Source organism: Stegastes partitus, unplaced genomic scaffold (genome assembly GCF_000690725.1).
Source record: "Stegastes partitus isolate 25-593 unplaced genomic scaffold, Stegastes_partitus-1.0.2 Scaffold904, whole genome shotgun sequence".
Classification (NCBI taxonomy): domain Eukaryota; kingdom Metazoa; phylum Chordata; class Actinopteri; family Pomacentridae; genus Stegastes; species Stegastes partitus.
Genome location: NW_007578635.1, coordinates 27,939 through 55,688, shown reverse-complemented (window position 1 = coordinate 55,688; position 27,750 = coordinate 27,939). Strand labels below are relative to the sequence as shown.

The 27,750-nt window shown below is 40.7% G+C and overlaps 3 protein-coding genes across 3 annotated transcripts in view; 2 read left to right on the top strand and 1 right to left on the bottom strand.

The window, feature by feature from the left end:
- Positions 1 to 1,084, top strand: part of LOC103366084 (atrial natriuretic peptide receptor 2-like) — an 18,814-nt gene extending 17,730 nt beyond the window's left edge. Inside the window, exon 22 of the mRNA XM_008293713.1 lies at positions 974 to 1,084. Within this exon, the coding sequence (XP_008291935.1) occupies positions 974 to 1,084 (111 nt within the window). The remainder of the gene's footprint in view (positions 1 to 973) is intronic.
- Positions 1,085 to 3,446: 2,362 nt separating this feature from the next.
- On the top strand, positions 3,447 to 14,142 carry LOC103366067 (afadin- and alpha-actinin-binding protein). The gene is made up of 14 exons (XM_008293691.1): positions 3,447 to 3,524; positions 6,345 to 6,459; positions 6,726 to 6,877; positions 7,092 to 7,295; positions 7,788 to 7,898; positions 7,981 to 8,116; positions 8,221 to 8,296; positions 9,159 to 9,339; positions 9,554 to 9,704; positions 10,991 to 11,127; positions 11,489 to 11,662; positions 11,753 to 11,870; positions 12,314 to 12,449; positions 12,530 to 14,142. The coding sequence occupies exons 2-14, from the start codon at positions 6,441 to 6,443 to the stop codon at positions 12,657 to 12,659; spliced, it is 1,725 nt and encodes a 574-aa protein (XP_008291913.1). The 5' UTR covers positions 3,447 to 3,524; positions 6,345 to 6,440; the 3' UTR covers positions 12,660 to 14,142.
- Positions 14,143 to 16,048: 1,906 nt separating this feature from the next.
- vtg2 (vitellogenin 2) overlaps positions 16,049 to 27,750 on the bottom strand; it is a 22,747-nt gene continuing 11,045 nt past the window's right edge. The window contains exons 26-59 of the mRNA XM_008293712.1: positions 26,068 to 26,167; positions 24,799 to 24,819; positions 24,547 to 24,695; positions 24,207 to 24,458; positions 23,968 to 24,129; positions 23,738 to 23,886; positions 23,486 to 23,639; positions 23,235 to 23,392; positions 22,991 to 23,156; positions 22,784 to 22,909; positions 22,474 to 22,686; positions 22,175 to 22,392; positions 21,995 to 22,092; positions 21,790 to 21,914; positions 21,607 to 21,708; positions 21,377 to 21,496; positions 21,107 to 21,293; positions 20,213 to 20,306; positions 19,939 to 20,124; positions 19,709 to 19,847; positions 19,409 to 19,625; positions 18,792 to 19,318; positions 18,659 to 18,703; positions 18,475 to 18,555; positions 18,171 to 18,374; positions 17,948 to 18,090; positions 17,727 to 17,862; positions 17,512 to 17,635; positions 17,241 to 17,421; positions 17,060 to 17,151; positions 16,848 to 16,942; positions 16,565 to 16,730; positions 16,325 to 16,486; positions 16,049 to 16,227 (exon numbers count right to left, since the gene is read on the bottom strand). Of these exons, the coding sequence (XP_008291934.1) occupies positions 16,127 to 16,227; positions 16,325 to 16,486; positions 16,565 to 16,730; positions 16,848 to 16,942; positions 17,060 to 17,151; positions 17,241 to 17,421; positions 17,512 to 17,635; positions 17,727 to 17,862; positions 17,948 to 18,090; positions 18,171 to 18,374; positions 18,475 to 18,555; positions 18,659 to 18,703; positions 18,792 to 19,318; positions 19,409 to 19,625; positions 19,709 to 19,847; positions 19,939 to 20,124; positions 20,213 to 20,306; positions 21,107 to 21,293; positions 21,377 to 21,496; positions 21,607 to 21,708; positions 21,790 to 21,914; positions 21,995 to 22,092; positions 22,175 to 22,392; positions 22,474 to 22,686; positions 22,784 to 22,909; positions 22,991 to 23,156; positions 23,235 to 23,392; positions 23,486 to 23,639; positions 23,738 to 23,886; positions 23,968 to 24,129; positions 24,207 to 24,458; positions 24,547 to 24,695; positions 24,799 to 24,819; positions 26,068 to 26,167 (5,193 nt within the window). The 3' untranslated portion in view covers positions 16,049 to 16,126. The remainder of the gene's footprint in view (positions 16,228 to 16,324; positions 16,487 to 16,564; positions 16,731 to 16,847; positions 16,943 to 17,059; positions 17,152 to 17,240; positions 17,422 to 17,511; positions 17,636 to 17,726; positions 17,863 to 17,947; positions 18,091 to 18,170; positions 18,375 to 18,474; positions 18,556 to 18,658; positions 18,704 to 18,791; positions 19,319 to 19,408; positions 19,626 to 19,708; positions 19,848 to 19,938; positions 20,125 to 20,212; positions 20,307 to 21,106; positions 21,294 to 21,376; positions 21,497 to 21,606; positions 21,709 to 21,789; positions 21,915 to 21,994; positions 22,093 to 22,174; positions 22,393 to 22,473; positions 22,687 to 22,783; positions 22,910 to 22,990; positions 23,157 to 23,234; positions 23,393 to 23,485; positions 23,640 to 23,737; positions 23,887 to 23,967; positions 24,130 to 24,206; positions 24,459 to 24,546; positions 24,696 to 24,798; positions 24,820 to 26,067; positions 26,168 to 27,750) is intronic.

Sequence of the window (27,750 nt, the reverse complement as noted above, 5' to 3'; positions counted from 1 at the left end):
TTTTTTAGTTTTGGTTTAAAGGTAATTTCCACCAAAATAGCATTTTACTACCTGGAAATTCATAGTTTACCCCATCTATTTCTATTTCTATTTTTTCATTTTATCTATTCTTTGTCTGTTTTTATTTTGTAATAGTATAAAAAAATCAGTTAATTTATTGTTTCATTGGTCATTTAATCCTCTTTTACCCTTCATTTATTTAGTTATGTTTATATGTCACTCATTTACTATTATTATTATAATTTTTAGCCTCGTCTTTATAGCTTTACCCTCTAGTTTCTTTTATTTTTACTCATCTTTCCCTTTCTTTGCTGTGGCGTTTTATTATTTTATGTAGTGTTGTTGCATTGATTTACTTTCTATTCTATTCTAATTTGCATGGAGAAAGTCACAGAAGAGTGCGGAGGGGCCCAACTTGAGCACATTCCTCACCGCGGTCACCGTGGTTTCCGTAGCAATCAGACGTTTTATTGTGTTGGAAGCAGCATCTCAGTAAAAAAAGGAGCTTTTCACTCACTCCACTCTCAAATTCAACCCAATTAGGGGTTTGATTTTCTGCACGTATTGCTACATAGATGATGACGTACAAGCCAGAGAACCACACCTGACTGGAAAAAGAGGCTCAAGAAGTGAGATTTGAAAAGATCAAGGGAAATATAACACCTCCTTTTGAGGGGGAAGAAACCGGTTGAATCTCTCTGTTTTCCAGCTCCAATGGTTCACACAGAAACCTAAAACCTCTCTTTGGGTGGTGCCAGTGTGATTAGAGGGGAGGGGTCCTCGTCCAGCCCCTGGGGACGGCCTGCAGTGCTGACTCTGGTGATGTGAGGCTCAGAGGTGGCCTCAGCTGCTGCTCTCTGCCCCCATCAAACCCTAATGGCTTTATTTAAAATTCAAAGGGACACATGCTTCGCAATACGACTCTCTTCTCCTCTCCTGCTCACCCCACCTTTCATTTTTCTTAAACCAACAGGGCAAAGGCGACATGACGACGTGGTGGCTCGAGGCCAAAAAAGACGACCACACAGACCCGCTGCGCAGAACGTCCGCATCCAGAACAGTTCCGGTACCAGTCAGCGACTAGAACCGTAATAAAAATGTGAAGATCAGTGTCAGGATCCGTGTCGTGCCAGTGTCAGCTGTTTTGGGGATAAACGTGCAGATACAGTGATAGCATGAACAAATAGTTAGTCTCAGATTTAAATGTTCGACTTGATTGTGAATTCAAAACGTTACCAGTGAAGCTTCCTTTTACTTGTTCCTTTGCTGTGACTAGAAGCAAAATCTAAAGGCTAATTGTTTGTAGAAACAAAACAGAAATGCACAATGTCTGAGGAGTTTTCTCTCATATGTAGCTTTGTTTGTATTTTTGCAATTTTCTATTTTTTAATTTTTTTGTTTAAATCCAGATGTTCACTGCCTTTAAATGAAGATAATCGTTCTTACAAAATAAAGATAAATTGCATTTTTGTGGACAAACTTGCAGCTTTTATAATCTGATTGCTTCTTTTACATTCACAAAACACCCGATGATACACGTCATGGCCAGAAAAGCACAAGTGTGATTAATAAGCTAAATAATTTCCATTTAATTGTCCTGTAATTCTCCAGTATTGCTCCTGTTTGCTCCCAGGAGAGTTAATAAAAAAGGTTAATATTGTTATTTCCACGTTTGCTTTTTCTGCTCTGACAAATCAAAGTATCTGCTCTGAAAAAGTTAAAATGAAGAAATGTGGAACCAGACTCTCAAATTGTTTGAATTCCTTGTCGATGCAGAGGAGACTCGATAAACAACTTTTATAAAATTAAGAAGACGCTTGTCTGTTGACGTTGTGTATAATATGTCTGTGCAGTGCAATGAGAATTTTAATTGTATTGTTCTTATATGCATTAAAGTTCATTTATAGCTGCAGTATGTCCATCCTGTATATTTTATTGTGTTTTTATTTAGATTAGTCTTGTGCTCGTTGTGTTCTACTGTGTCTTATGGGTCTCTGTTTTTGATTGTACAGCACTTTGGATCAGGTTTTACTGTTTTTAAATGTGCTTCATGAATAAATTTGACTTGACTTCACATTGTCAGGGTGCATTTATGACACTACGGTGCTTTTCGGTGCAGACTTTGTGACTTTGGCTGGTTGCAGTACATCCTGGTTTCTGCCTGGGCTTTTTGATACTAATCAAAGTGCAAAAAATATATTACTTTCTGTATATTAAAGAGAATTGTCTGACTTCTGGCATTAAGATTAATATAAATTTTACTTTAATGGCTGTACTTATTGGATTTAGAGGTTTTATTTTCATTTGCAGCAATACAAGGTTATCTGTTTAATTAAATTCTTAGTTTGCTGTGTCTCTGATTAATTTATTTACAGAATACACTCATTCAGACACGTTCGCATCACTCAGACAAACTGAAGAAGACAAATATTAAATATATACAAAAGTGCAAAAAGAATATGCAGAAAAAAGCAGCGTACATAAAGTATGTGCAATGTTTATGGTGCAAAAAGTTAAGATCTACTCATATGTACTGAGGTAGACGATACCGAATAAATGTGCAATGTTTATGGTACACAGGATCGAGATGTGCAAAAATATACAGTCGGATGGTGATTAGCAGTAAAGACAGCTCTTTTTTCCACAGTTCTTTTATTATTATTTTTTATATGAAGTCTTTTTTAAAAACTGCTTGTGCTTTAATTATGCAATTTTATGCAAGTCTCCTCTTTTTTTTTTTTTTCATTTTATTGCATTTTTTAAAAAAAATGTTTGCACTTTTTATTTGTGTCATCATTTTGTCTTTTTATGCTGTTTTAGTCAGCCGGTGTGAATTAGTTTATTGGATTTGTCTGCAATGTATTTAACTCGACTGGACTATAATAGACGATTAATAATATATATGCTATTCATTTGATTTGATTTGATTTGATTTTACTCTGCCATGTTTTGTATTTTGTGCTTTACATGATTTTTGAAATTTTTAATCTGTTTAAATAGAATAGAATAGAAAATACTTTATTGATCTCCAAGTGGAAATTCTGTTGTTACAGTAGCAAGCAGAGAGAGTAAAGTGACCACCACCACAAAAGTAAAACATACAATTTAAAACTGGACTGAAAAATATACTAAGATACAAAAAGCACCATAAAGTGTCAAATTCTAACAATAAAAACCTAAAAACAAATAAACAAACATGAAAAACAACCCTCTGTGTGTGACAAGGTGCTATAGAAATAAGTCCTCTTGCGGTCTGCTGCTCTTTATTAGCGGGCGTTAAACGACAAAGACGACATAATTAAAACGCGTTTTAAAAATTAATTGGCATTAAAGACACTTGAGGTGCTTCCGCGGGCACCTGCCAATCACATCGTGCCGTGCTTGGTTGCTAGACAACGGTTGGGCCAATGAGCGCCGTGTTTGGTTTGCGTGCGGAGGAGTGCGCTGCTGTCAGCCGGACCGACATGGCCCAAGGAGCTGCTCGCAGAAACGTCCCGGAAAAACGTTGAAACCCGCGGCGTCAAGTGAGTAAACACATTCTGTTGTTCGTTTCGTCCCACTTTAACCGTCCGTTGTCGCCGCTGCTCGCCGCGGTTGTTCCGGTAACGGCAGCCATTTTTCAGATTGTCTGGAGGTGGCAGCACCGGAGACGTTAAGGAGACTTAAGGAGCTGTCGGTGGGAAACGGTAGTTTAAAAAACACAACGTCTGTTTACTCAGCAGCACAAGTTGTGTTCTAATGTCACTGGAGCTGTCTGGATAAACGCTAGCTAAAAAAAAAGGCTAAGCTAACGTTGGTTTGGTTTGTGTGTCAGAAAGCTGGAAGAAGTAGCTGAAGTTGAGTCTTTACAACCTGTTCTGGATCTCAGTAAGAAGACACAGAACTCAGTCAGCATGCTGCTGCACTGGCTCACATCCTGTTAAATCTTCATTAATATATTACCTGGGGCCAAAAACTAAAGTTCAGCAAAACATTCTAGCTGAATTTTGAGAATTTGATGCGTTTCCACACCTGGGAAATTCTCTGTCTTCAGTGATAAAAATCAAAGCTGTAGCTGGGAATCCATATTTAGGGTTCAATATCTCCAGAAATAAAACTCCCATAGCAGTGAAAGTTGGTGAGGATGCAGATTGAATAGTTTGTAGTAGATCCAGATGATTGAATGGCTCCAGCAGAGGTTTTACTTTTTCATTATTAGCCCTTGAAAATGGAAATAAGTGCAACATCTTCAAATAACGATGGTTTTCAGGCTCCAGACAGTTCCTGTAATGAATGTGTGTGTGTGTGTGTGTGTGTGTGTGTGTGTGTGTGTGTGTGTGTGTGTGTGTAACAGAAACAAACTGGAACATGTCTTGTCATTCTTGCCACACATTGAATTCTTCTGTTAGAAGGCTCAAAAGCATGTTAAACGTCAAGCAAAGTCTGTATTTTAAGTCGTGAATATGGACTCATCCATGAAAATATAAATACTTACAGGAACTTTCTGGAGCCACAACACCAGCCTTGTTTGAATATTTAGCATTTTTCCCCTGTTTTTGAAGGCAAATGATTAAAAATGTGTCCTCTGATGGAGGCATTCAATCATGTGGATCTGCTGGAAACTATGGCATGTGGCTTTTTGAGGGTAAAAATACAAAAACAAACCCCAGCTCTGAAAACGCACATATACAGGTCTTCATGTACATACATAGGAGGACCTGAGTATCTACCGCCTAACTGTGCATTTTGCTTTTATTTATTTTGCACTAAGAGTGCACACTACAGATATATTCTGTTCTATGTAAAGTTCTTCAACTCCTGCCAAGATGTTTTGCAGAACTTAGTTTTGGGTCCCAATTAACTAAGAAGCAAACTGAACAGCATCTGAGACGATGAAGCAACAGACTGACCCTGAAGTTTTATTACATAAAGCTAAACTGTTATTAAGAAAAACCTGAAACTCTTTGAAATTCAGTAATTCTTGGTGATTTTTCTGGGTTCAGTTTTCAGTGTGTCGCCAAACTGACTGCAGCAGTGTGATAAATGCGGCTTTCATGAGATTTTTATGTCCAGTTTCTGTTGATTTACTGTTTGGATGAGAGTCAACCTGAACCGTTTAACCTTCATGAAGGACTTTTTGCAGAGCTGTTGCATTAGAGATTAGAGATTTAGCGAGCTCCCAGCACGTAGCTGATAAACATCAACTGTCTGTAGGTAGTTCACTCTAAGTTATCTCCCGTGATCCCTCACGGTTCAGAACGTGGTCTAAAGTCTCCATTCAAATAAACAGCAAATATTCTTCCACGTGTGCAGCTGAGCGTCCGTGAAACTGATAATCCGTTCTTCTGTCATCTCACTTTGAATTTCAGTTTGTAAATGATGAGCTGGCGAGTTAAAAGTTAGCACTTGTTGAGCCGCTGCTCTAAGCCGCGCTCAGGCTCGTCAGGCTTTGTGGCTGTAGGTCTGCCATCTGTCTCACCAGACCGATTAAGTATCACTGAAACCAAATGGTGGGTTCCTCGAATTAGCCAGTCACACCCTTTACACAACTAAAACCATATGACAAAAATAACAGTTTATAAAACGATGTTCCTAAAAATAAATGTGCTGTTAAAACGCAGATTGTGCTCAGGAGGAACGCTGTTTATGTCCGTGTTTGTGTCTCTCTGCAGACAAATCAGCATGTTGTCTGTCTGGGATTAGTCTGATCAGCTGATAAGCACATGGAGATGAGATGTGCAGCCTGATCCCAACCTGTAACCTGTTAAATGCTCAGGCTGGAGCGGAAACAATGGATATAACAACAGCAGCATAAGAATCACAAGTTCTGTAAAAGACTCCAGAAAAATATGCACCGTTAATGTAGGAGAGTAACAGGAACAACTATTTCATGTATGTAAAGTGTCAGTAATCCTGCATTTATTGGCGTAAACTGCATTTATTCTTGCATAATCCAAATCTGTACAAGTTGCACTTAGGTTTTGGTTCACTTTAAACATACATATATAGCTTTACATTGTTGTAAACACAAATTTTCCGACCTTTAACCTGCCGCCTTTATTTAAATGCATGTATGTTTTCTGTAAATATTTTGAGAGCAAAAAACAGTCAGTAAAATTCCTTGCCTCTGATAATTAAAGTGGATTCTGATTGTAATTAATCTAAAGGTTGCCTGGGGGTACACATTTAGCTTTCTGTTTGTGATAAATGAATGAATTACCCCTCTGGGAGTGCGTCATGCTGATATTCTGATATTTAGGTTGCTGCATGTTTCCATCCGTCACCGCTGCATGTGTGCTCCCGATGCCTCGTAATCCAAACGGTGCTGAACGGCCGGCCGCTGCTAATCTGAGCGTCTATTTCAGGAACAGACTGCGTAGGTGGCTCTCGTGGCGAACTTTGTGAATTCTGCACATACAGTAGAAGATCCAGACTCGTAGCCTGAAGGCTGCACCGCAACAATGCCGGAGTCGTCCGTGGGTGAGTGTACACCTGAACTTATCTTATTGATATGAGTGAGACTGTGCACTATGTTGAACAGCTTTTGATTTTGACCTCTTTATCAAACGCTGCTGGTAAGACGCAGGTTGAACTGACACAGATGACAGGTTCAAGCTATTCTTAGTTTCTGTGCCAAGAGTTAACCTGAATTCCTTTAACATTTAACTTAAAATGAAAAGTCAAATGTTAAATTAGCATAGGGCCATCTACTGTATATATTTGATAGGTATTTTTTTTCCCACCAGTCAAGGACATTCGCAGCAGCTCTGTTGAATGTAGAACATCCCCCTTGAGGCAGTTCAGCCAGTCATCGCTGCCTCTGCACAGAAACTCCTACGCGCTCAGTACGTTCTGCGCGGAGCACAACGTGCAGGAATGTCTATCGCACATCAATCAGGTCGGTACCTTGCATGTGTCTCAGTATTAAATGCATGTGTCCAGTGGTCTGATGTACAGTATGCAGAACTGTGGTCCCCCTGATGTGGCTGAAATGTATGTTTTTTCTGTTGAAAGAAGCCTAAGGCACTTTTCTGGAATACAGACTGTGTGCACAGAAGAACATTGCAGTGGTTTCTCCCACATCCTTTTCTTACTTTGCTCTCCTTTTACAGGAGGTGTCATCTTTTGGACTTCCACCGGTCTGGACGGAGCAGGACGGCAGCTCAGAGCTGAATATTGTGGCCGTGCTGAATTGCATGTATGACCTGATTCAGTTGCACCGCAGGGGCCTCCGAACCCTGGAAAACATGGAAGTGGAGCAGCTGAAGTCTAACAGCAACGTGGACTACCTGCAGCTCACCAGCACACGTCTAAAGGTACAGAACTCCCCTCAGGGTTCGTCTGTCAGTAATGCTGTGTTCAGTGTATTCAGTCGCTGCTGAACTTCTTCCCTCTGGCGTTCGAGCTAGACACCCTTACATCATCCCTTATTGTGCTTTATGTTTTATTTTTATTTATTTTATTGTATTTTTAGTTAGATTAGTCTTTCAGTCACTGATTTACTGTGAATTGCTGAATTGTACAGCACTTTTGTTCAACTTTTGTGTTTTTAAATGTGCTTTATAAAGAAATTTGAAAAAACAGATAACGTTATCTTCAGTACTACAACTTTCCATGCATAATTAATACCGAATATTATAAAAAATTATAACTAATGTGCAACATTTAAAACTTCTGCTCCCTTCTGTCGTTTCTGCATTTTAACATTGCATTTGATTAGGTTTAGTTTGGCAAAAAGGCTTTGCTGCTAAAACCTCCAATATGATCTTGATCACTGTGTCCATGTTTTTTTGTTTTTTTTTTTGTAGGAGCAGCTTGAAATTTCTAAAAGAGAAAACACAGGACTTCTTGAGCGAGAACGACAGCTACAGCTGAAAGTGAAGAGTTTGCAGAACTGCCTGAAAAATGAAAAAGAAGAGGTACTTTATTTTAAAGAACACATCCGTGGCCAGGTGTTTGGGGTTTGCCTCTGGTATATAAGGTTTTGTTTTTATTTCGCAGGTGCAAAAACTTCAGAACATCATTGCAAGTCGAGCCAGTCAGTACAATCATGAGATGAAAAGGAAAGAACGAGAGTTTAACAAACTAAAGGAGCGACTGAATCAACTTCTGGTTGACAAAAAGGAGAAGAAGCAAGGTAAAATGAAAAATCTCTCCTAGTGCCTGTTCTATATGAAGGGAGGATTCACTTTTTGAGATTTTTATTTCTTAATTTCTATATTTACTCTTCCTGCTTTTCAGCCATTGATGTGTTAAACAACATTGGGAGGGCTGATGGGAAGAGAAGCCTTTGGAAAACTGAAAAGACAGAAGCAAAGTAAGTTCACTTTTTCATCCATAACCTTCGTTTTAGAAGAAACCTTTTTTGAAACCAGCAGGAAACGGCATGATTGGAGAAAGTGTTTTAGTCACCGTCTCTGGACTCTCAAACGAGTAACACATGATCAGCTCCTCTGTCAGTTCTGGTAGCGCACAATTCCTATTCAGCAGGATGAACATCAGCCACAGCTGCTGCTGTTGGGTCATCCTGTGAGCTTTTCTACAGAAATAGGAATGAGCCAATTCATAAAACATCAACTACATTAGGAAAACACTCCCACCAGACCCTCTCAGAATCAGCTGATGTTTTGTCTACACTAACTTTAGTATATGTATTGAAGCCATGCACAGTTTTACCTTCATACTATGGATATTTTCAGAGTTACAGGCCCTTGACGTAAATAGGGTTGGATTGAAATTATGCACTTTTTAATTAATGTTACTTTTTCATCATTTCTGAGCCTCATAACTTCATCCGTACAGCAGATAGACACATGACACATTTAAGTTCTGTTAAAAACTGCAACCAATTTAAGTTTACATCCATCCAGGCGTCACAATCTAAAGTTTAGCTCTGGTTTTTGTTCATTTTTTTCTGCAGCCAACTGTGAGCATCAGTATTATGGGATGTCTCATAGTGTGAACAGTCAGACTGCAGCGGTTTAATCTCTATAGAGTCATAGAAACAATCACTGGTGTCCTCGATGTGTTTCTGGTGTCTGATCATTCACTAGAGAAAACTTTAAAAAGTGCATTCTGGGTAAACTTTCAAGGCTCATATCAGCTTGTTCAGATTTTTTTTCAGTGTAAGTAACTGTGACTCGTGAATAAAAACAGACGGTCGCGTTTCTTGTCCAAAGGCACGAGGGGGAAATGTACAAGACTCTGCTGAGCGACTATGACAGCCGGCAGAGGGAGCTCCTGATGGAAAATGCAGAGTTGAGGAAAGTGTTGCAGCAGATGAAAAAAGACATGGTGTCCATCCTGAGTGCAAGAAAACCAGCAGCGAAAGGCGACAAACACGAACACGGTGGCACGCAGGTCGAACAGATGAATTTCCTTCTTCCTGTTTTTTGTTTTTTTTAACATTGAGCAATTATTTTAGCATCTGAATTAAATGAAAACATACCTAGAAATTATTTTAAAGTGGCTAGTTAGTGCTAATCGTATCTTCTGCCTGTTATTTAGTCGTTTTTAAGCATGTTTGCCCGATGTGCTAGCAACACTCTTAAAATTATTTTCATCCTCATTCCAGGCTGCTTCAGAGGAGGAGGAAGACGAGGTGTTTGACTCCAGTAAGGAAAGTGTGGAGCTGTATTGCGTTCATGCCCGAGAGAAACTGACCAACAGTATTCGTCTGCAGTGGAGGAGGCTCAAGAGTCACGTCGAGAGGCTGGACAGCCAAGGTAGGACCTGACACGCCACACTGTCACCGTTTGACTCTGACACGTAAAGGAACTTTGTAAAAATACAAAACTGGTGCTTTAAATCCTTCTACAATTAAATAAAGTCATAAAAGAAAGAACTGAGAAACTGTCAGAGCAACCAAAGCGTCTGGTCTGATCACAGGTGATGAATTACAGGTGAAAATCCATTTTTATTGTGTTTTGTGGTCGGTGTAAATAAAAGCTGAGAGCACAGCTTCCTTATTTAAAGCAGCTCTAATACCAGGACTTGTACAGTCATGTTGAAATGAATCATTTTTATGGTATTTTGACTTAAAAAAAAATTAAAGAAACTCATTAATTTGTTCAAAAAGCGGCACAGTGTGGGACCTTTAAATGCTGATACAGAATTAAGCTGTTAGTTGGTCAGTTGTTGATGGCAAAACTCAAGAAATATCAAGACTTGTATGGAAGAAAGAGCTAATACAAGGATTTTTGTGTTTAGTGCTGATATTTTTAAAGGCAAACTCAACACCTACCTTTTTCGTGGGGCTTTTGACTGATTTCTTTCTTAGAATTCACTTTATTTATTGATTTCTCTATTTTTTCACTTATTTGCATATTTTAGTCTATTTTCTTGCTTCGTTTTTTTATCATTTCTTACTCTGTTTTTATCATTTTTCACTTCTATTTCTACCTCTATCTCTATTTTATTAATAGATGTTTCATTTTTATTTATTTGTCCGTCTTATTTTTATCTTATTTAAGTTAATTTTACCTCTTCTGGTGTTTCCTCATTGCATGTGTGATATATGATAAGGTTTCCTCAGTTCCTCAGTCCCTGAGTTCTGTATTTCTAACATGACTTTGGGGCTTGTTTGTACTGTTTTATTGCATTTTTATTTCTGTTATCTGTAAAGCACTTTGTGTTGCGTTTTATTTGTATGATGAGTGCTATACAAATCAAGTCTGATTGATTTATTGATTAAATCACACACCAACCAGCCACAGCATTGGAGCCAGCATTGATCATCTCGTGGCTATGCAGTGTTCTGCCGGAAAACCTTAAGTCTGGGCAGTAATGTGAATATCTTAAAGGATTATCCTAACCAGGAGCACAGAGCGTTGACGAGGCCTCCGACCTCCACACATCACAACCCACACAGTGTGGTTATTGTGGCTGATGGTGTATAGCGGACCGCTTTTACATACTCGGTGCCCTAAAACACTAAAAAAAACTGTCGTTACTTCTTACTCAACACATTTGCATGCACGTAAACTTGATGTTCTGGTCTGTGTGTGTTCAGTATCTTTAGCTCAGACAGGTGAGACTACAAACACTGACGCTGTTCCACGAGAGACTCACGAGGAGGAGATGGACAGACTGAAGCTGGAGATTCAGCAGTGCAAAGACTTTATTCAAGCGCAACAGCAGCTCCTACAGGTGAGATGGTAGATACCTGAGGATGTTTGAGATTCATTCATTCAAACTGGCATTTCCACAAGTCAAAGTTACACTGCTGAGACAAAGTATTATGTGGGTCATTCTGAATAAAATCAAACAAATCTAAAAAAAAAAAAAAAAGAATCAGCAGATTTTCATTTATTTTTTTAAAGTATAATAATGGAATTACAAGCCCTTGAAATTCCTCATATTCATTTGGCATTTTTAGGTACTATAAGGAGTCACTTTAATTCTTATCAGTGTTGACGATATGTTATTAAGCACCTGTTTTAAAACCTGGTTTGTGTTTGACCAAAGAGAGTTCAGTTGTAATGTTTTTCTGTTTTCTCTCCTCTTGTAGCAGCAGCTCAGCTCTCCGTGTGACGAGGAGGCGGCGTCCCTGCTGAGCGACGGCTACATGCTGCAGGAGAAGGAGCGACTCGGGGAGGAGTGGAAGACCCTCGAGGGCCAGAGGAAGATCTTCGAGAGGGAGAGGAGGAACTTCACAGAGGCAGCGATCAGACTGAGCCACGAGGTGCTTTAGAGGGAAACCTGGATTTAAAGCGTAACTCGAGGACCGATTTCAACCATTTTTGAATTGACCTGTGTTTGCTTCGTCCCGCAGAGGAAGGCGTTCGAGGAGGATCGCGCCACGTGGCTCAAACACCAGTTTTTAAACCTGAGTCCGTTTTCAGACTCCAAGAAACCTTCGCTGTCCAAGTCTAAAAGTGCCTTTTTAATATGTGAGTGTGGATTCCTCCATGATTACACACATAAAGATGCTTGAGCCCATGTTGGATACAGAGGGAGTAGTGTGAGGGAAGTCTGACATATCCAGGCTTTCTTAAACCTCCAGCAGAGACGATGGTCGTCACAATACCAGCTTTCTTTGCTAACCAGGTTGTTTTCATCAGGCTATGTCCTATAAAAGGGACATCTAATGCATCACTCTTATTCTACACAAAATGGGCATATCCAGCATCTTTGTTAAATATGGTGCATTTTTTTTTACAATCTTTCAGAAATATTTGAAAGTGAGTTGAAAGCAGGTTTTAAAGTTGCAAAGCAGCTTCAGTATAGATTCAGTACATCAGGCTTTTTGTCTGTTTTTATTGATGGAGCTCAATAAGTTCTGACTCTTGTGCAAATGCCCAACAATCTGTAAGTCTTCATTTCATCTTAGCAGCTGAAACCGGGGCGAGTGCCGCTGTGGCTCCGGAGAAGCTCGTCAAACACCAAGCGGAATCACCCAGATGCGTCCCGCTGACGTCGCCTTCCACAGCTGACCTGTATCGCACACTCTGCCTCATCCCAGAAGACAGGTACAGGTTTTTATTTGCGCCGCAGCGACATCATGCACGTGCAGTTTATCCCTAACCGTCCTGCGCAATGTGTTTTCCAGCTCAGCGAAACCAAAGAGACAGACGGAACACGCCGAGGAGTCGAGCATCTTCTGCGCAAAGGTCCGCCTCAAACGGTGGGACGACATCCAAGACCGCTCGCTCGCTCAGGAAAAGAACAGCTCCATATAAAGCCATAAACACTTTCAATCAGAATTATTGTTGATGTCCACTAACTATAGATGATTCGCGGTGTTTCCGAAGTTCGTCTTGATGGTGAATGCCAAATCCTAGAAGATGGATTGTGAAAGGATTAAATAGCTGCCAGTGAGAGCCAAGAGAAACAGTTAGTTTTTTACTAACTTGCTGTTTTCGAGTATGTGGTAAAGGTATTTATTTATTTATGTGGTTTTTGTAAGTCGTGTTTTGGCGGTTTCTTTGTATCTTGTGTCTTGGGTTGTGCTTTCTGTCGGTGCAGGTGAGCAACAAACATCACGTGTGCAGGTAATGACGCGTCGCTTTGCTTATCGGGCGACGCTGCAGATAAATTTGCCTGAATGTTAACAGCTGTTTTTAAAAAAAATCATGTTAAACTTGTCACGGAGCTGTCAAGGAGTTTTAGAATGTAGATTTAATGCTGCTGCTTCTCTCAATGCAATAAGAAACTGGGTAGAATAGAATAAATAAGTTATGTTTAGACATCACAAACAACTTTCTAGTAAATGTTAGATTAGTAAGCGACGCTGTGTGATGCTGCTGTAAAATCTAACACGAGCTACACGATGTGTCGTAGATATTACCATTAGACCGCTAACATGAATGTAAATTGTTTACGTCATTTATTTTTTTATATGTTTTTATCTTGGGTTTAGCTGTTGGTTACCACTGGAATGTGAAATCATGTGTTGTAGGATGTTGATTGTTGACAATTACAAGTTCATAAGCGGGCGCATTTTCTTTTCATTTGACATATTTTAGAGGAACTTGTGACTGATTTTCAGCTGCTCTTCCTGTTGTGGCCCTCAGTATTGAGCTGTGAAGGGCCTGTGACTGACAAAAACGTCCAATCGGGTTCTGTGATAAAATCCCTGTTCAGTGTTCCAATTTGGTTTTTGGATATGATTCTTGCTCTGGGTTTAAATGCCGAACGAACAAATGGAAGACGCACCAGAGACGACAAATGAAGACTGTTATGCTAAGTCAAATTAAGCCAGATTAGAGGCAAGTTAAATTGTGGGGTTGTGGAAATAACAAACTAAAGCAACACAACCAAACCAGGTTGTAGGATGCTGTAGAAAGAAGCAGAGAGTTTAAACTTAAGTAATGCAGGAATAAACTGGATGCCACCTGCACAAAAATACAGTTTAATACTGTAACAGCCTCCAAGAGAACCATCACACACGGAAGGTAAGTAGTTTTGTAATAAAGTACTTTATTAATGTGTTACAATATGGAAAAAAAATGACTGATCAATATGTGAAGGAATGATGATATGTTCAGGTGGTTTTGTTCAAAGTTCGACACACTGGTCACGGGTTTGATTCCGACGTGGACGACATTTGAATTTCTTTTTGTCAACGAAATATTTGAATCCTGTTTAGTCCCTGCACAGACTGACGCTGTGATTTTCATGGAAGAAGTTTTTCAATAAATGCAAACGCTGCTGCCACTCACACACAGTGATGCTTTGTAACGTCTGTCTCTGAAGATTCTCAGTCATCCAGGTCATGGTTGTTCTCGTAGTTTAATCGTAGCAACTGGACTTAAGCTTGAGTTCCTTGAAGACGTTCCACCTCTCATCCAAGAGGCTTCATCAGTTCTGACTGACTAGTTCCAGATACTTATATCCTAAAGGAGCCATTAACACCTGAGTTTTGGTTTCAATTGGGGGTTTGTTGCTCCTCACCCCCTCGTTATGTGGGTTGTTAGTGCTCCCCCAGTCACAGTGGGGTTTTGCTTTTGTAATGTCGTTAATTTTTATATCCACCCTGGTTTTAACAAACATCTACAGCTTTGAAAATAAGTTTTCTGTCCGTTCCTCTACTGTTCTTGGTGGAATCATACTGCCTTTTCTTCTTGAGGTTGTAACTGACGAGCTCGAATTCTAGTTTCTTGTTTTTCTGTTTTAAATTTTAACAAAAACAAGAATAGGATCACGTAAAACCAAAAAACTAACTGTTTTCCATTTTGTTACTTTTCCTTTTATTGTTAATGTACATTGTAAAAGCAGGAAAACAGTCTTGCATGTTTTTTAATTTTTTACATTTTTGGTATATGATGGGAAAACTGATTTCTCTTTAGTGCCCAGACTTCTGTCTTCTTGTTTTCTTATAAGCCTCTTCTTTAAAGTATTATTGAATTATTGTGCACACCATAATAGTGACTTTTAGAGGACGGTATAGTTATTTCACCGCTATGATGAAATTCTAGCAAAATTATCCACATGGAGGGCCTGCTGTGTGTTTTTGGGCAATGATGTCATTTTCATTTTAAAAAAAATTCTGCATGCCCCCACAATGGATTTAAAATGAAGCAACTTTTAGCTTCTAAACAAAAATATTGCAGCCATTTCTTTACATATTCCTCAATTTTCACAAGCTCAAAAGTAATTAGACAAACTAACATGCTTGTATATAAATATAAGGATTATTTTAAATGCTTTAAAGCAAATCTTTTTTCATTGTGGAATCTATGAAAGTTTCCTCCTCTGAGGTGCTTTGTGAAGCTTTTAACTGGTTGCCTTTAGTTGCTGTTCTGTCTCCAGTTTTATCTTTATTAAGTGAAAAGTGCAGCTAAAATGGGTTGACATTGGTTTACTGACCCTGCCATTTCAGTTTCGTTGCCTTAAGAATCTTTTAGGTTGCCTTTGCGGTGCTTTTTGGGTCATTGTCCATCATCTGTACTCTGCTGTCCTGTCAGGTTGGCAGCATTTGACTGAATCTGAGCAGAAAATGTAGCTCTAAATGCTGCAGGTTTCATTCTACTACTTCTGCCAGCGGTCACATCATCAGTAAACGCTGAGTTCCATTTTCAGCCATACAGGCCTAAACAATGATACTGCCACCACCATGCTTGACTGATAAAGTGCTTCTCGTCCCTTCATTCTGTTAAAGTTGGTTTCATGTGTCTAAAGAATCTTGTTTCAGAACTTGTCAGTCTTCTTTTTTAAAAAATTATTTTTACTAGTGATGGTTGATATCATGTTTCTGTTCTTGAGTGTTTGCATCTTAAGGTTACATTCATGAAGGTGCCTCTTGATTGTAGACTCCTGTTTCCTTGTTTTCTCTCCTAAAGTTTCTGCTGTTTCTCTGATTGGTCTGTTTGGTTTTTTTTTTTTTTTGTTACAGCCTAATGTTGTCTTTGGACTATGTATACAAATTTAACACTTGGAATCAACTCCAGCTCTTTAGTCTCCTTCTTAAACTGGTCATACTCAGCCATGAAACTGCTTTTTAGTCAACACATTTTGAGCTTGTGAAATTATAGGCACCAAAAAATTGCTGTAACTTGTATTAAAACTTAAAGTCAAGCTTCCGAATCTAACAGCCAACTCAAGCAAATAAACAATCAAGTCCATGAACTTCATTTGAGATGCAGTTTATTTGAAATTAGACGGAAAACATACAGAGGATGTAAATGACTGACAAAAGACAGCGTTTTTAGACACACTGCGCTGTGCAGCTGCAGGCCATGTGAAAGTCAATGGTGTCCCTCACGTCTTCGCTCCTCTCGGAGATGTTTAGCCCGGTTCGGTCGGAATCTGCACAAGTGAAAAAGACGCAGAGGGATTAGGAACTGTGTGCTGTTCCTCTGCATTGTTACTGGAACCGGCTGTGATTCTTATTTTGCAGACTCACCAGCGGGCAGGCAGTGGAAGCCAACATTGACTGGGGTGGTCTTCACGGGGACGCAGCCGGGCAGACAGCGCAGCACAGGCTCAACAGAGTAGCATCTGGACTCCTGGCCACGTACGTTCACCTGCTTCTCCAGCAGCACAGACTCGTGACTCAAACGGCACTCTGCAAAGAGAACAAACAAGTTTATAACCTACTCGGGAGAACTGTTCTGTTCCATGCACTGCGATCTTTGGGTCTCACCATTGGGATTCTTGCAGCTTTGGCCCTGCACAACCCAGGACAGAGCGTGGAGTTCGGTGTTCTTGCCCAGGCGTCCGGAGGGCAGGCGGTAGTCCTGTTTGAACTCTCCTTGAGCCCCTCCACAGATTCCACAGGTCTTTCCTTTCATCCAGTCCGGGATCATAATCTAATCCGATGAGACATTAAGAACATCAAATATATCTGTCAGATTTATCAGATCCCTTGATCTGTTTGTGTCTCCCTGAGGTCACACTTTTACAAAGTGATCAATGTGACTTCTTACCTGCCATGAGTTCTTGTCATAGTAGAACTCAGCAAGACCATATTGAGGTGCAATCACAACGATGCCTTCATCCTTTCGTCTGACCTGGATGCCTTCTGTAAAACAAAAAAAGTCAGCACTTAAAAGCAGTTTCGGAAAATTTTAATAAAATCTTCTCCGAGGAACGAAGGATAAAGTTAAATGTCATTGTTGCTAGGATGGTGAAGAGAAACCTCTGAGTTCCTGGAATGACTGGGTAATGGGCGTTTCCCTTGAGTTGACCTGCAGAGCCACGTCGTTGCTCCTTGGGTAGAGGTCAATGTCGCTGCAAGGGCACAAACGAGAATGTTGTGTTGTTTTGTCAAATTTTGGACAAGAACCAGAGATTCTCTCTTGTTGCGAACGAACACTCACATGTCAGCGATCTTAATGTTGATGAGGTCGCGCTCGCGCTCGTCCTTCCTCAGCAGAACAATGAATTTCAGGTCTTCCGTGCAATCCGCTGCCAGAATCTGATAGCAGGACTCGGGCGTCTTGATGGAGTATGTCCTGTTGTTGAACGTTCTCAGTTTGTCTTTGGAGGAACGGCATTCAGCTGAGAGGGAAAAACACTGCTTTAAACCCCTGACACACAGGAAAACATCAGTGCCATTGGGCTTCTTTATTAGACTCCATCAGCCATTACCTGGAGCAATTCTGGAAATCATGTATTGCACGTTCTTGCTGTAGTCTCTGGAGGGGATTAAACCTCTCATGTCTTGAAGTGGCAGCCTGATGGGAAGAGGCACAGTCTGCTTGTAGACATTGCCCTGTAGACGAAAGAATTCTCAGTTATAAGAAGAAGAAGAAGAAAAAAAGAATAAATATGACTTCCTGTTTTAGGAGAGCAACTCTTCCTACTCTTTCTGTTTTCCAGATGAAATCAAGGATCCTGTCAGATACTTCCACCACCGTGAATGAGAGCTGCTTGGTGCTGTTTCTGTCCCTTCCTTGAAACAAGTTGGCCAGCATGCGAGAAGGAATGCTCCTAGATGCCCTGTGAAAACATTTTTCCAAATGTCAGACGTTTTATGTGCATTGCATGTGAGCAGGCTGAAGACGGCGTGTATGAAGTTTCGTACATCTTTGCGTAGCGTTTCAGGACGGAAGGTATTCTGTTGTAGCGCAGTCTGAGGCGAGCTGCAGGCTTATCACCAACATTGCCAGTTTCAGCGGTCACCGTAGTGTCGTATTGGCCGCAATCTGTTCCCCAAGTGACTCGAGCCTGTTAGGAAATAGTAGAAATGATCATGAGGCAGCTGGTTTTAAGGTCTTTGTTGTGATGCAGTACAGACAGAAACTTACCGTGGCTTTGTGCATGCTAGACACAACACCATCAGCGCAGATCCTCCAGCTTTTATCAACAGCCAAGGGAGCCAGAATAACCTGAAGTCTGGCGGTAGGTCGGTCCAGGTAGGTGGCAACTTTGTATCCCTGCATCCTGTTGTTAGCCTTCACAGCACGGAAGACGACAGCCAAGATAGCATCTTCGCTGCCCAGGAATCTTTTCTGTGGGGACAAACGTGGTTAATTCATGCAAGTATGCCCTTAAAACCCAGAAGAAGACTTGAAGAAATTCTTTATTTTGTTCTTGTCGACTGAATTTTACCTGTTTGTAGACCTTCTCAACGCTTGAGGAGGCACTCGTGCTTCTGTTACGTGCTGATGAGGTGGCCCGGGAGTTGAGACCCTACGACAGCAGCAGGTGGAGGTTAGCGGCGCAAAAGTGTGACTCGGCTTCGGTTCAAACTGTACAATATATCGTCATAGTTTGAAGCCCAATAGCAACATACCTGTTTCTTGTGGGTCTTCAGGAACCTTTGGGAATTATTCAATTGCTGTTGAGAAAAAATATCTTGTTGAGCTTGCACACTGGCTATATTGATGTGATAATATTGTTTTCTGCAGAGTTATAGAATAACTTACCTTTGACTTGCGAGAACTGGAGCTAGAAGAGCTTGAGCTTCCACTTGATTCGGAGCTGGAACGGGAAGACCTGCGGATAGTTCTCGCAGAGCTGCTGCTGCTGCTGCGGCTGCTGGTGGTGGAGCTGCGGCTGCTGCTGATGCTGCTGCTGTTGCTGCTGGCGCTGCTGCTGCTGGCGCTGCTGCTGCTGCTCCTGCTCCTGTCGCTGCTGCTGCTGCGACTGTGGCGGCGTTTACTGGGTTGAACAGTTGCATCATTGACCTTGCTGCTGGTGCGAGATGAGGAGCTGGAAGAGCCAGAGGAGGACTTGGAGCTGGTTCCAATGGAGCTGCTGGAGCTAGAAGAAGAGGAGGAGGACGAGGTGCCATTCCCCACATTAGGAGCCAGGATTTTCCTGAGCTTCATCAGGATTGGTCCTCCCTGACGGGCTTGTTCTTGGCTCATGGCGATCTTTTTGATGAGCCTCTCTGCAGCCTTTTGTCTAATTCCAACCTCCATCTCCAGCCTCTCAACGACTTCACCTTCAACTGAAAATGCAATGAATGAATGCCATTAACACCGATTTGTGCACAGTGCTTTTACAAAATGCAGAAACATTTTGTTTACTCATTGCTTACTTGGTTTTAAAGAAAGAGCGACAGAGTGGCTTCCAGCCAGTTTGTACATGGCAACGTCCTTGAGGAAACCGGCATTTTCACTAGCAACCTTGAAACAGGCCTTCAGTCCAACACCAACCAACTTAGTGCAGTACTTCTTCTTAAACTCAGACACTCTGGATTTAAGGTTTTCCCTGGACGCTTGCTCTTCCCGGGAAAGGATCTCCACGGATTGTGCCTTTGAGAAGAAGTTTAAATGAATTATATTATAGTTGTAGATACAACTGCAGCTGTTTCTGTAAAACAATGAGTAAAACTCACCACGCTAACAGCAGCAGAAGAAGCAATTTTAGATGTGAGAATCTCCTTTGAGCGGGATTGCAAGCGTTTGACAGGGACGATAGGAGTGAATCTTGCAGCAGTTTCCTCACTATTTCTTGTCATAGCAAGAGTCTTAACTCTGTTGAAGAGAAACAAGGATCATCTTGGCTCTAAAGGCATGATGTGTTATATTTTCAAGGGTACACAGTGAGTTAAAATGTAAGTCTTACTCCACAGCTGCAACGGTTTCAGGCACTGAAACAGGCAGAGCTTCGATCTTAAAGTGCTCCTCTGGGATGTTAATGCTTGCAGCGATTTTGACCGGCGTGGTGAAGTTGAGTTTGGCTTTCGTAATCACACCAGCCTGGAGTTCAGCAGTGTTTATGCCCATCACAGCAAATGTGTTCACAACAGCACTAGGAAAAAAAAGACATTTGTTATGTAGACTTTATTATATTATACAGTTGGTGCTTTCTGTCGTCGGGTGTCAGACTTTGTACCTACCTTGGTCTGATCTCGGCGTCGAGCTGAACGTCTCTGCTCCAAAGTTCGGTGAGAGCAAAGCCGCTTGGCAGAGCTGGTTTAATTTTGGTTTCAACTAAGAGGGCAAATAAATAAATGCATCAGTCACCTCTCAGTGTAAAACTTACACTGTTTAATGATAGATATTATGTAACATATTAAAAAGAAGGTTTTCTTTTTTCTTTAAAACACGAATGTTTTTTCCGCAATATTAAGCTTTATAATATGTTATAAGTTTAACAGTTAAGACTGCGGCGTGAAAATAAGTTACAATCTGGCAGGAAGGAAGGGTGACAAAAATGTTAAAGTGGAATAAAGTCATGTTTGCAAGCTGTAAAAAGTTGTGAAAATAACAGCAAATATCTGAAATTTGTTTGCAGATTTAAATGCAGTGAAACAACATTATGCAGACATTTTACTAGGTTTATGCCTGTTTTGTTTTTTGTTTTTTTACAGTGAACTTGTAAATGTATTAAATTAGATTAGATTGTAAAATGATAATTGATAAATCTTTCATAATTTAATGCATTTTTTTCCCCTTTAAAATAATGGGAAATTTCTGTAAAATAGTAATGTTTTTTAAATTATTTATTTATTTTTTAACAGTGCAATTATATGAACCCACAACGTGAAAGAACAAATAACAATTTGTAAAAATGCCGATTTTTTACGTGGACATTATTTACAATTTTGGCCTGTTTTTTTTTTTTAGCATCAAAATTAATCCATTTTGTATAACTCTTTTATTAATATGTGTATTTTACAAAGGCAGGGACAATATGTAAAATTGTTCATAAAGTTACAGTAAACAAAACATCTGGGATAAATGGGAGCTGTAACGAGCTGAATTGTGTTTGTTTTCTCGTTTCTGCTCACCTTTAACCGTTGCAGCGGTCACAGCAGCAGTGTACAGACTGAGCTCCAGTGGAACACCGGCGACAGTCGGCAGTATGCGACGCACCTCAGTGGCCAGCATAGGCTTGGCAACGTGGACGGAAATACCAGACTGCAGGAAGTCGATAGCCTTTCTGCCAAGTCCCTGATCATAAGCTTGACGTCCGTACTGCACAAGAACAATATTATGAGCATTGTGTCTCGTAAAATCACAATGAAACTGGTCTTGAAGCCGACATGTTTGACTCGTACCTCGATGGCGTTGTTGATCAAGGTTTTGTCAATGCTGCCAAAAGCAACTTCTTGTCCGAAGAGCTTGATGTAGAAGGAGCCCAGAGGCTTGCTGCTGGGCTGAGACCTCCAGTGGGAGAACTGTGGAACGAGTTAAAGAAAAAAACAACCAAAATGATCATTAGCCTGCAGCGTTTCCTCATGTGACGCTGGATAGTGTTGCATGCTCGACAGTGTTGTGTGCTGCTCACATCGCTGATGATGCGCTTCATCTTGTTGATCCTGTCGGCGTTGTCGAGAAGCGAAGGGTTTTTCAGGAGGGCCTCCTGCAGCCCCTCAGCTCTCACTCCGACCTAGGAGGAAGAGAGCGCTGTTAAAAGAACAACTTTCAAAATAGTTCTTGGATATCTGGACAGACTTTCTTTTCCATTTACCTCCAGAACATCAGCAACAGCTCCAGCGATGTAGGCTCTGGTTTTAGCCATGATGGCTTTGGGAAGAATGGTGGCGGCATCGTTGATGTAGAAAACGCTGGCAGCAGCACCGAGCATGTAGTCCCCTGAGAAACAGTTCAATGCAGTTAGTCGATTCAAAAAAGAAACTTGACGTAACTTAATCCACATGTGACGTAGGCTTTACTGTCGTAGATGTCCATGTGGACGGCTCTGCTGTAGTGCAAGCTCAATCTCTCCAGCCTGCGGGCCAAGATTTTGATGGCGACATTGCAATTGGCAACACTGCAACGAAAGCATCAGAGAGCTCAACAAACATGGATCAGTTAACGCGCCGACCCCTGATGGTGAAAAGTAGTGCTCTTACACTGAGGCTTCGACGGTGCTGGTGCTCCTTGTCAGAGACTTCATGTGAGAGTAAGTGAAGCTTGCTACCTGCAGGTTCAACTCTCTCTTCACACTGTTGGCAACAGTCATCACCAAAACCAGCGGAGGTCTCGTCTCAAACAGCACAATGCATGAAAGCATGCGGATCTCTGGGTGAAGAGACTTGTCCATGTAGAGCTGAAGAGCCAAGTCCTGGACCTAATTCAGAGGAGAAAGCAAAGTCAGTATGAAGTTATAAACACAAGCAATCTGAAATACTCTTTGGCGTTTAGAATTCACCATTTTGGGCTCCTTCTTTGCGATGTTCCTCAGGGCCATGAGGGCTTCGGTGTGAACTTTCATTGGCTGAGTTGCACCTGAAGTGCCATGAATGGGCAGGTACTTGGTGATTTTCTTGATGGTAGCAGGAAGCCCGGCATTTCCCAAAGTCTTCAGGTACAGGATCACATCCTCTTCCTTCGTCAACCTCTCATTGAAATACTCCTGGATGGGCTGTTGGAGGAAATGAGACATTCAGATCCCCTTTTCTTACCCAGAAATGTGCACACAACTTTGCAGCAGCATGAAAAAGAAAAAGTTTTTTCCTCACATTTATGAGTTCAAGAGGACAAACAGCCATCTCAGAACAGTGCCTGTAGATCATGGAACCATAGCCAAGCAAGATGACGTCACGCTGAAGTGGCTTCTCATTTATTTTGGGGTTGCTGATCAGGGTCTAGAACAGTGCAAAGTTCAGAAATGTTACACACCTCCATTCTTGTTACAAAAAATGTAAGTTGCTCTGGGGTTTACCCACCTGAAACAGCTGAATGGACTCTGTGCTTGCTGTCATCATGTGAATAGAGCCCATCAGAGCCTGAACTACTTCAGGCACCATCAGCTGCTCAGTCAGGAGTTTGTCTCTGAGGAACCTCAGAGCAGCAGGAGTTGCGGTGACGGTGATGGAATCCATAAACCATTGTCTGAATAGGCACGAAGACAGTAAGTGAAAGTGCACATATTTGTACCTGTTATGCAAATGTACCTGCACGAAAAGTCACCTTTGGGCAGGCATTTTATTGTATTTGCGCCAGAGCACTTCCAGGTCTTCATACTGGATTGCACGGAGGAGCTGAACTAATTCCAAGAACTTCAGAGGGGCGTCCTCGTGGACTGTTGCCACATTGTGGGTCACCAGGTGGTTCAGAGTCTCCTCAATCTGAGAATGCAGGATTACAGGGGATGAAGGTAAATATGGTAGAGAATCAAATATTTTATTTTAATGACCTTTTGAAATAGTCTGAAACATTACCAGGGCCTTTGCATTGTTGGTCCTGATGATCTGAATGGGTGCCTGAATGAGCTCAGTGGGGAACTCATACTTGAGAGATCCATGGGGAACATATCCAGGCCCGGCAACTGGGACAATTGGGGCATTTCGGATCTCGTGAAAGATCAAGGATTGCCTTAAAAGCAATTTGGGGGGGGGGGGAGAAAGGTGAATTTGCAGTTTCTTAAAATCTCCAAACTGACATTTTTAAATCCTCAGTATTTGTTGACCTACTTGGTTTCCATCTGAGCAGCTCCTTTCATGTCACTGAAAGGCGAGAACTGGATGAGCTCGTTGACTCTCACTTTCTCGATCAGGACGCCGCTAGCAAGCCGCTTCAGGGTGTAATCGTATGTCGTAGCTCCTCTCAGGTTTTTGGCATCCTGTGATGACAAAAGCACATGGTTGCTTGTTCATGGAGCTTTGCACTTTCACAGATGCGATAAAGTGGATTTTAGACTTACCTCCTGGCACTTGACACATTTCTCAGTGTATGCCAACCCCATGTCCTTGATGACCCTGTCCTGACATTGGTTCATGTCCCTGGTCTTGGTCAGACGGATGTGGTCAGCCTGGTCGTCTTCAATAATGGAATAGAGGGTCTTGCACATACCCTGAGTTCCGGCCTGGTGAGCAGAACACACGTTTAGTGCCGAGATTTTGCTTCGGATTTATAATCAGTTCCGTGGGACCTTTGACAAACCTCCTGCAGTTCGTAGACATTGTGTGTCTTCTTGATGTTGAGCTCAAGGGCACTCAGGATTCCTCTGTAGATGTTCAGCGCCATTGCTGGGACTCCCGGAGGGGCGAACATTGTTCCGACAACACCGTTGGTATATTCAAACTCGACGGGAGTCATGAGCTGAGTTGCCAGCAACGTCGTCAGCTTGGTGGCCTTGATGAACTTATCCTGAGGCCAAACGCCATTGTACTCGTAGAGCTCAGGATCCTCAAGCTGCAGCAAGAGAATAACATTTAATCACCAGCAATTTGCATTTCAAAGGCTGAAATGGCTGTTGCTTACATAGAATTCGGCTCTTTACCTTCAGCACAAAACGGTTGCCTTCAGTACGGATGAGGATTCTGCTGGTGAAGTTGAGTCCGGCTCGTGCCAAACCTTCGTCTGGCAGGCCGCCCAGGATCACCGCCTCATACTTGTAGACGTAAGTTTTACCAACAGTGAATTCCGGAGCTGTGAGCACAGTTTCACTTGATGAGGATGGTGATATAAGAACCAAAAATGATTAAACATTAGCTGCAGTGAACGTTGCTCATGGGAAAAGTACCGAACTTACCAAGGTGGGAAGATTGACAAGCTGAAAATAAATGAAACAGAAATTAATAATCCAGCAAGTAAATGGTCAAACTACTGTACCAATATTTAGATATCATCGTAGACGGAGCACATATAAGGGAGAAAAGAACATGCTCCAGATTTAGAAATGCGACAAACACAGAAACAGAGTGAAACCTGAACTGTGAGGGAAAAACGATGCAAAAATGAGAATGCAGCAAAATGAAAACAAAGCTTGAAAGCACTTATATTGAAGAAGATGCACGACAAATCCAAGTTCCTTCATAAAGCCTTTGTGTTAAAGCAGTTTCAGTATTACATCACATTTAATTATTTACTATTATATACTATATGAATGCAACAAGCTCCCTGGTCATTAAAACAACAGTTAAATAGTTGAATTTATCAAATAAAAAAAATCAAACCTACAACAAATATACAGCACGTTGTTTAGTGAAAGTAATTTGCTATCAGGTCTGAATAATATTGTGATTTTAGAGTTCTTTTTGCTCACATCAGGGTATTTAAAATGAGCACGTTGTTCAAAATTTAAGCAAATATGTCAAAAACAAACAAACAGCTGTACATTGTATTGAATATAAAACAGTGAATGCAAGTAGAGCACACACATAAAGGTAAACAGGCCTAAAGGTTACGCTACAACATGCATGATGAGCTGTTGTTCCTGTTCAGCTGAGGATTCGGGTCGTGTGCAGAAAACAGCATTCAGTTGAAATGATGTATTGTTGCGAATTAGCTTTATTTATGTTTGGGTTTTAGTTTTGTGGTTTCTGTCAACTTCAAATTACTCTTCATCCCTTTAAACTGACTTTTTTTTCATGCAAAGTGCAAAAAATAATTGGTTTACTGCTCCTTTTGCGCTCGTGTTTCCTCAATATCTTCGCCTGCAGCTCAGTGTTTTCTTCAGAGGACAGAGCAGTAAGTGCAATGGCAAAATCACGCAAAGCAAATGCTTCAGTTGGAAATTGGAAACTGCTGTCCTTAAAAATGAAACTGCAGCAATGCAAGCTGTGCAACGATTTAAGTGCATTGAACTTAAATCAGTGGCATTAAAATTACATGTTAATTTGCAAGAACTTAATTCAGTTACGTGTTACTACTCGAAGCAGTTCAAGATGGTCCAACTGTTCTTTTTTTTTTAGATTTTTCTTTAGTATACGAGTTCTACAGTAAGAAATGACCACCTAAAAAGGCAAAAAAGTGAAAGCATCCACCTATAAAAAACCACAAAACACAGCCTGATACTCACCCACGAAGGCCAGAGTCAGGGCAAGCACAACCACTCTCATGGCTGATGAGGTTGTGAGGCTGTGTGGTGTCGATCGGCCGTTTAAAAAGGAAACCTGGTGCTGGAAAAAAAAAAAAAACCCACGGGGATGTCATGAAGGTATGACATGAACCCTGGCATGTCTGATCACTGCAATAATAACTAATCTGTCATACTCAAACAAATTTGGGTTTGGTTTTGACAGGACGCCACGGAAAGTTAGGGTCACCTCAGCTTTTTCTTATCAGAAGTCAAATAGCACCATGTTCACGATGTTCTACTGGTTGATGTGACAGTTATGCCTCAAATTCTGTCCTCCTATAACAACACTTAGTTCAAATGAGATCATTTTTATTCTGATATAGATCTGGACAGTTGCTGATGTGTAGATTTATTTTACACGTAAAAGAGGTATAAGTATAAAGTTTTATTTGACTCAAGGGTTACATGATTTACAGTCTTTGATTAAAGAGGGAGAAAAAAAACTTTATTAAATAGAATAAAACACAAAATAACAAATGTAAAAATAAAGCCGAAAAATAGGGGATCCCTTCGGGCCATGGCTTTAAATCTAATTTAATCTGATTATTCTCTTTCATTTATAATACTGTGGGATCTACACTCTAATATATTAGAGAAATAAAGTCAATAGTCTGAATCTCTTTTGGGCGACAGAAATATGTCAGAATTTATTAACGACAAAACTACATAGAGCAAATGTTATATTCAAATCAGTGTACAAATGTAAATTTCAGATTTCCAGCAGATTTTCTGAGTGTGAAGTTCACTCGACGTCAGATTTTGTGAATCTTCGACTCTGTAGTTTTTAATTCTTTCACTTTTTTCAATTGACAAAAGGAATAAAGGTTTTTATAAAAAGCTTTATCGATTTAGACCAATAAATATCTGATAAGTATCACATTTAATAATATATTATATTATTATAGTAGTCAGGTAAAGTTGTGTTATCTGTATTTTCTCTGGAGTTTTGATCCTTAATATTTAAATGACTTGGGTAAATCCACAACACTTGTAGAGCCTCAGCCTTTCACATGTTGGTTCAAGTTTAAGCTTTAATCTTTTTTCTTCTACTGGAAAACACTTTGGCTGCTGATGCTTTAATGTGCTTCATACAGAACAGTGACTCATCTTGGCTCATGACACTCATCCATCACATATGAATGTCATTTACTGTAAGTCTGCGTTTAATTCTTGACTTTCCATACCCACATTATTAATTTTTTCAATGTTGTGGGTGTCTCTCCAGTTTCAAAGTTCACACAAGAGGACACCACGACTACGACTGTTTGCTCACTTTGTTTGTTGCAGTCAGAGTGACCACCGAGGTCGTGACATTTCAGCAGGTCCATCTGGTTTGTTTGATTGCGTTTTGTGTGCAACATGGAAGTGACAGAGCATTTTTGTTTCCTGGCTGCCAGTTTGGCTCAGCCTGTTTCTTGAAATGCCTCCTTAAACTTTCCAAGAAAATAGTTTAGTTCAATGTGGTGACTTCAGTCATGTTCAGTATGTTCTCTTTTAGTTCTTTACTGAAAAATGTCCACTTTTTAAAAATGCAAAACGAGCCACAATGTTAGATAGATGGTCTCCAGACCTCATCACAGTGGACAAACACTTATGACAAACTAAAATATTAATTAGTCTTTG

Coding starts and splice junctions, on each gene's coding strand:
- LOC103366067 (XM_008293691.1), top strand. Junction 11,663..11,752: donor CGATCAGACTGAGCCACGAG/GTGCTTTAGAGG, acceptor TTCGTCCCGCAG/AGGAAGGCGTTCGAGGAGGA. Junction 11,871..12,313: donor TAAAAGTGCCTTTTTAATAT/GTGAGTGTGGAT, acceptor TCATCTTAGCAG/CTGAAACCGGGGCGAGTGCC.